The following is a 7,347-nucleotide window of genomic DNA, read 5'->3' on the forward strand; positions in this document are numbered from 1 at the left end:
TGACTCTTCCGGGTGCCGCGCTGACCTGTGTCCGTTGACCCGAAAGTTCACGGAGATTTTCGGAGATGGCCGAGTTAGTCGACCGTGACTAATATGGAGATTTAGGCTGTATTTCGAACACCCCGGGGGCAATTCATCATCAGGGATGATGAATTAATGGTGATTCTAGTCCTGTTGAGCTTCTTCTGCATCATCGTCTGGAGGTTGCTCTGGAGGTGGTGGATCTGATGGCAGTAGGCAAAGCTTGGTGATTGGTCTGTCAAGCTCTGTGTAGATTGTTCTGATGTTTTCTGTGATTGGTGATCCATCTGCCTACCTTGGTACCTCTGCTTTTGCGGTTCTTATAGTTGCGACTCTCGTTAGCCCATCTACTCCTGGGCGTGTCGCAATGACTCGTCCGATTGGCCATTGTGCTGGTGGATAATTTTCGTCGATCATCAGCACCATGTCGCCAACCTTGATGTTCTCTTCTCGATGCGTTCACTTGTAGATTGCCTGATATCGTTGAAGACACTCTTTGGCCCACCTGGACCAGAATTGTTGAGTTAGCTGCGTTACCAGGTTCCATCTCTGTAGTTTGCTGGGGTTCTTGTCGATGATTGATGGGTCTGGAATCAGTTGAAGAGGCTCACCTATCAGGAAGTGTCCTGGGGTGAGTACGTGGAGATCGTCTGGGTCATCTGATATGGGGCAGATTGGCCTGGAATTTAGGCAGCCCTCTATCTGGATCACGACACTGTTGAGTTCCTCAAATGTGAGTGTTGTTGTCCCCAAGACTCCTCTAAGGTGATATTTTGTTGATTTCACGGCTGCTTCCCACTTGCCATCAAAATGGGGTGCTCGTGGTGGTGAAAAGCTCCATTGAGTCCCATTGGTGGTGAGAGCAGCCTGAACCTGCTGATTTTTTCTGGATGTTCGGTGATAGATTTTCTCTAGGACCTCTGCTGCGCCCACGAAGGTAGTGGCATTATCACTGTACATAACAGCTGGAATACCGCGCCTTCCGGTGAATCTCTTGTAGGCTCCGATGAAGATGTCCGTTGTCTGTCTGGTGACTAGCTCTAGGTGAACTGCTAATGTTGTGAAGCACACAAAAACTGCAATGTGCAATGACCTTGGTTGTGCATTCGTTGGTCTCCATTTGAGGATGGCGAATGGTCCTGCATAGTCCACCCCTGTGTGGAGAAATGCTCTTGCTGGTGAGATTTTCGTTGCTGGTTGTTGACCCATCTGTTGCTGGGCCTGTCTTCCTCGGTGTCTGGTGCAGATGGCACAGCGTGGAATATATGCTCTAACTGTGCCTCTGCCGCCGATTGTCCAGAACCTATGACGTGTGTAGGCCAAGGTGAGTTGAGTTCCTCCGTGTAGTGTGTTGCGGTGAGCTTCTTCGATGACTAGTGTGGTGAGGCGTGACTGGCGAGGCAAGATTATTGGGTGAATTTCGTCTGGATTCAACTGCGAGTTCTTGAGGCGTCCCCCAAGTCTCATGATCCTTTCGCTGTCTAGTGTGGGTGTCAGCTTGGCTAGTTGATGATTTCGTGGTAGTTGGTGATTTCTCTGCAGTACTCGAATGGCTGGCCCAAAGTATTGATGTTGGGTTATCTTTACCCAAAATAAACTCGCGTCGTTGAGTTCTCTTGTTGTCAAGACAGGTCCCGAGGGCGTTGGCTGCCTCCTGAATCTGTCGATAGCTCTGTTGACCATAGCTGTTACGGCTAGCAGTTTAGCCATCGTCTGATATCTGTTGAGTAGCTCTGCAATTTCGTTGATTTTAATTGCAACTGGATGTGCTGGTGCTGGTTTTGCTTCTCTGGCCACTTCTGGGATGTCCATTGCTGGAGCGTCGATTGATGATTGTGGCCATTCTTCAGGATCCTGATTGATCCACTCAGGTCCTGACCACCACAGTTGATGATCTTCTAGCTGGCTCGGTGATATGCCTCTGGAGGCACAATCAGCTGGATTCTCCTTTCCACTGACATGTCTCCAGGTAGCATTCGGGAGAGTTTCCTGGATCTTGACGACCCTGTTGTGGACGAAGTCCTTCTATCTTGATGCGTGGCTCCTGATCCAAGCTAGTGCTACTGAAGAATCAGACCAGAGATAGGTGTCTACTTAGTCGAGTTGGAGCATTTTCTTCGTTGATGCCACTAGCTGAGTCAGTAGAAGAGTTGCTGTAAGCTCTAGACGAAGGATGGTGATGCGCTTGAGTGGTGCTACCTTAGTCTTCGCGCATGCCAGTACTGTTGATGTCGAGTCGTTGATGGTTTTGGTGCGAATATACACCACTGCACTCATGACTACCGTTGAAGCGTCTGCAAATCCATGAATTTGGATGTTGAGTGTCTCTGTTGAAATTCTCAGCCATCTAGGTACAGTTACTCTGTCTAGGTCGTTGAGATTCTCTCGGAATGTCTTCCAGCGTTGAACATACTCATCTGGAAGAGGATCATCCCATTTTAGTTTCAATCTCCAAAGATCTTGTAGGAGAATCTTTCCCTGGACGACAACTGGTGCGATAAATCCCAGTGGATCAAAAATCTGGGCTATTTCTGAAAAGACCACTCTCTTGGTGATTGTCGTCGTATTGAAATCCTTTGATTTGTACCGGAATGTGTCGGTGGATTGATGCCAACACAATCCAAGTACCTTGGTGACTGACTCCTCGAACTGGATAATTTCTTCGTCAGTTGATAGGCCCAACTCATGCAGAGCTTCTGGACAATTCCTGCTCCACTTCTGTAGAGAGAAGCCTCCTGCATGGCAAAGCCCTTGTAGTTGCGTTGCGATCTCCTTGAGACCGTCTTCTGTTTCTGCACCGCCGTAAATGTCGTCAACGTAACGACCTCTGGTGAGTGTCTCTACTGCTGCTTGGAAGCGGTGCCCTTCATCTTCTGCTAGTTGTTGAAGAACACGTAACGACAACTATGGAGAACAATTTAGTCCATAGGTGATTGTCGTTAACTGGTAGGTGACTGGTTGTTGATTCTCGTCGATCCACAGGATTCTCTGAAGATTCCAGTCATCTTGGTGAACTCGTATCTGGCGTAACATCTTGACAATATCCGTGCCAAACACGAGACTGTGCCTCCTTATCCAAGTCAGGATAACCATGGCATCGTTCTGTAACTTTTCACCAGAATACAGTATATCGTTATTTGACATACCTGATGAACTGTGGCTGGAGCCATTGAATACGACTCTCAGCTTCGTTGTGATGGCCTCCTCTCTCAGTACCCCGTGATGTGGTAGATAGTCAGCTGGCACGGGTTCTGGAATCTCTGGTGCTATTCTCATGTGCCCCAGTGCTGCGTACTCGTTGATGAACTCTCTGTACAANTTGCTGTAAGCTCTAGACGAAGGATGGTGATGCGCTTGAGTGGTGCTACCTTAGTCTTCGCGCATGCCAGTACTGTTGATGTCGAGTCGTTGATGGTTTTGGTGCGAATATACACCACTGCACTCATGACTACCGTTGAAGCGTCTGCAAATCCATGAATTTGGATGTTGAGTGTCTCTGTTGAAATTCTCAGCCATCTAGGTACAGTTACTCTGTCTAGGTCGTTGAGATTCTCTCGGAATGTCTTCCAGCGTTGAACATACTCATCTTGAAGAGGATCATCCCATTTTAGTTTCAATCTCCAAAGATCTTGTAGGAGAATCTTTCCCTGGACGACAACTGGTGCGATAAATCCCAGTGGATCAAAAATCTGGGCTATTTCTGAAAAGACCACTCTCTTGGTGATTGTCGTCGTATTGAAATCCTTTGATTTGTACCGGAATGTGTCGGTGGATTGATGCCAACACAATCCAAGTACCTTGGTGACTGACTCCTCGAACTGGATAATTTCTTCGTCAGTTGATAGGCCCAACTCATGCAGAGCTTCTGGACAATTCCTGCTCCACTTCTGTAGAGAGAAGCCTCCTGCATGGCAAAGCCCTTGTAGTTGCGTTGCGATCTCCTTGAGACCGTCTTCTGTTTCTGCACCGCCGTAAATGTCGTCAACGTAACGACCTCTGGTGAGTGTCTCTACTGCTGCTTGGAAGCGGTGCCCTTCATCTTCTGCTAGTTGTTGAAGAACACGTAACGACAACTATGGAGAACAATTTAGTCCATAGGTGATTGTCGTTAACTGGTAGGTGACTGGTTGTTGATTCTCGTCGATCCACAGGATTCTCTGAAGATTCCAGTCATCTTGGTGAACTCGTATCTGGCGTAACATCTTGACAATATCCGTGCCAAACACGAGACTGTGCCTCCTTATCCAAGTCAGGATAACCATGGCATCGTTCTGTAACTTTTCACCAGAATACAGTATATCGTTATTTGACATACCTGATGAACTGTGGCTGGAGCCATTGAATACGACTCTCAGCTTCGTTGTGATGGCCTCCTCTCTCAGTACCCCGTGATGTGGTAGATAGTCAGCTGGCACGGGTTCTGGAATCTCTGGTGCTATTCTCATGTGCCCCAGTGCTGCGTACTCGTTGATGAACTCTCTGTACAACTGGGAGTATGCTTGATCTGTGTTGAGTCGACTCACGATCGATTTGAGTTGACGTGCTGCTCTGAATTTCAATTCTCCGAGCGCTGCTGCTGAAGTTTTGAGGGGCAGTCTCACGATGTATCGCCCGGTATTGTCTCTGCTATGAGTTGCTCTAAAGTGCATCTCGCACTCATCTGGTGAAAGCTCTGATGTTGATGATCTCTCGTTTGGCAGTTCTTCCTGGACCCAAAATTTCTGGAGAAGCTCTAGAAGTTGTTCATTCGAAGATTCTCGTACAGCTGATAGAGATACCTTTATTGAACAATTTGTGCATTCGATTGTTCCGGATAATATCCAACCGAATACTGTGCGTTGGCCAACTACTCTCGATTGCTCTGACTTGACAACGTCATCCATGATGATCCGCCCATAGTTGTCAGCCCCTAGTATGATGTCGATTGGTCCAGGCCTGAGATAATGGGGATCGGCTAGCTGAAGATTCTGAAGTGAGCAGATCCTCGCTGATGAGCATGAAAATGACGGAATTATTGCGGTGAGCTTCTTTAGAATGTGGGCGTTGAGTTGCAGTTGATGAGTCCCACTGTTTGATTGTAGAGTGACTGAAACTATTCCTCTGGTGTATCCTGAATTAATTCCACCAATTCCCACTAGCTCCACTGTTGATGCTCTTCTCTGTAAATGCAGTTGATTAACTAATTGTTCGGAGATAAACGATACCTCTGAACCCTAGTCGATGAGTGCTCTGGCCTTTGTCGTGAATCCTCTCGGTGATATTAGTTTTACTCGTGCTGTTGCCAACAGCACTGACTGTTGATCTGCTCCTTCTTGGTGAGTTTCGTGGTTGATGTTCTCTGCTTTCTCATTGATCATTTTGTTGTTGAAGTTCACTGCTACTGGTGGTGATGTACGGGATTCTAATGTTGAGGAATGATCAATGACATGGTGAGTGTGCTATTGCGATTGAATTCATTCACTCACTGTTCCCGTGATCCTCTTACCGCCTGGATGTTCCGGCAGACTGGATGGGTTCAGCTGAAGTGCGTCGGGCTGAAGGCGGGCTCATCGTCCATGAACTCCCTCCATGAATGAGAGTGTGGTGAAATCTGCTACATTTGTGGCACTTCTTGTCCGATGTGCACTTGGCCTTCGTGTGTGGCCCCAAGCAGTTGAAGCACAGCCCCTTGTTGATAACGATGTTGTTTCTCTTCGCTCAATGAACTTCTGGCAGGATGCGATAAAATGCTTGTCCTGACAGTAAGTACAGTAGTTCCTTGGAAGTTGTCTTTCTGGCTCCTTAATTTCCTGCTGGTGAGTTGCTGCTGTATAGGTGCTCCTTTTCTTTGTTGGAGCTGACTTCTTCGTGGCTGAGCAATGAGCATCAGGGCTTGTCGTCTTGTCCTGGTGGCTCGTTCATGGATCATTTCGTTGACATACTCGTGATCAGGGGGAAGAAACTCTGCTAGATTGGCATAAATCTGAAAATACTCGCTCCATTCTGCCTCGATTATCCTCTTGTACCCGTCTAATTCTTCTAGTGTGAGGTCCTCTTCGGTTTCAGTGTCCTGCGGGAGGTCATGATATATCTCCATCAGAGTCTCTACTTTGAACGTTAATAGTCTTAATTGACCTTCCTGTTGCATGGTGAGTACTGTTCTTGAAGCTGCAGGCGTTGATTTTCATTGAGCGGGCTCCTTTGATCCTGACGCTCCACTTGGGCTGTTGGTTTCCTCAGGAGTGGTGATTGGCTTCGTTGTAACTGTCTCATTTTTTGTTGGCAGTTCCTCTTCTTGTGAGACTTGCTCGCTTTCCTCACTTTCGCCCACTGGTTGTTGAGTTTCTTCGTTGGGTTCGTCCACCTTAGTGTCGTCTGCCATGGTGATTGTCTGTGCTAAATTGACGGTTTAGGTGAGTTATCGGCTGTTGAATTGGGTGAGTTACCGACCGCTGAGAGTTGGGTGAGTTACCGACCGCCGAGTTGGGTGAGTTACCGACCGCCGAGTTAGGTGAGTTACCGACCGCCGAGTTAGGTGAGTCGCCTGTTGCATGGCGCAAGTGGCCATGCGTTGGTGGGCTTCGGCGTCACTCGTCACTCCCGAACCTTCCCGAATTCCGACACTGACACTCTCACTTTGTCCTTTGTTACCCCGACATCCATGCGGGTGTAAACAAAGCGAATGTTCTGGAACTTTCCGTTGACTTGCCCGTGCGAACCCCGAATGTGGTTTCGACACGAGGCGTCCCTTAAATTTTCCACAGCACTTTACACACGTTTTCACCCACAATCCGGCTCGAAGGACCACTGTTTGGTGAATGTCTAGGATTAGGGTGGATGTGGGATGAAAATGTGGAGGGAAATGTTGGGAAAATTATGGTAGGCGTTTTATAAAAAATCGCAATATATTTTCGTGGGATCGAACCACTTGTCACTTAATTGCTTTACACTCTTTGGTATATTTACTGTTGAATGTCTAATTTTCACTGATAATTGTCTTTTCACTTTTATCTCGTTGAGTCACTGAAACTATACTGAACTTAATCAATAAGTTGATGTACTGAACAAAAATATTAAATTTAGAATACTGATTGACTGAATACGCTAGCTTATTATCGTAACGATACTTTTACACTACTGACTACTGACTCTTCCGGGTGCCGCGCTGACCTGTGTCCGTTGACCCGAAAGTTCACGGAGATTTTCGGAGATGGCCGAGTTAGTCGACCGTGACTAATATGGAGATTTAGGCTGTATTTCGAACAAGGTCCTTAGAGAAATGTCGCTATCTCCCTCAGATATCGCCACATCCGTAAAAAACTACCCCCTGAATAAAATGAACTTGAA

General features: G+C 47.2%; 3 protein-coding genes across 3 annotated transcripts; all 3 read right to left on the reverse strand.

Moving 5' to 3' along the window:
* Positions 1-480: 480 nt before the first annotated feature.
* Positions 481-1,833, reverse strand: LOC107043020. The gene has a single exon (XM_015264318.1). The coding sequence runs from the start codon at positions 1,831-1,833 to the stop codon at positions 481-483; it is 1,353 nt and encodes a 450-aa protein (XP_015119804.1).
* A 282-nt stretch (positions 1,834-2,115) lies between these two features.
* On the reverse strand, positions 2,116-3,297 carry LOC107043021. The gene is made up of 2 exons (XM_015264320.1): positions 2,977-3,297; positions 2,116-2,925 (listed from the first exon to the last, which is right to left on the reverse strand). The coding sequence occupies exons 1-2, from the start codon at positions 3,295-3,297 to the stop codon at positions 2,116-2,118; spliced, it is 1,131 nt and encodes a 376-aa protein (XP_015119806.1).
* LOC107043022 lies at positions 3,294-5,378 on the reverse strand. The gene is made up of 3 exons (XM_029126464.1): positions 5,292-5,378; positions 4,146-5,180; positions 3,294-4,094 (listed from the first exon to the last, which is right to left on the reverse strand). The coding sequence occupies exons 1-3, from the start codon at positions 5,376-5,378 to the stop codon at positions 3,294-3,296; spliced, it is 1,923 nt and encodes a 640-aa protein (XP_028982297.1).
* Between the last annotated feature and the right edge of the window lie 1,969 nt (positions 5,379-7,347).

This window comes from Diachasma alloeum, unplaced genomic scaffold, assembly GCF_001412515.2.
Source record: "Diachasma alloeum isolate Michigan unplaced genomic scaffold, Dall2.0 Dall_scaffold_00542, whole genome shotgun sequence".
Classification (NCBI taxonomy): Eukaryota; Metazoa; Arthropoda; class Insecta; order Hymenoptera; family Braconidae; genus Diachasma; species Diachasma alloeum.

What these genes read in the sequence shown, in the direction of transcription:
- LOC107043020 (XM_015264318.1), bottom strand. Translation starts at nt 1,833, where the DNA reads ATGGACATCCCAGAAGTGGCCAGAGAAGCAAAACCAGCACCAGCACAT.
- LOC107043021 (XM_015264320.1), bottom strand. Translation starts at nt 3,297, where the DNA reads ATGAGAATAGCACCAGAGATTCCAGAACCCGTGCCAGCTGACTATCTA. An exon ending in TCGACGAGAATCAACAACCA is followed by an intron (nt 2,926 to 2,976) that starts GTCACCTACCAG and finishes TGTTCTCCATAG; the next exon opens with TTGTCGTTACGTGTTCTTCA.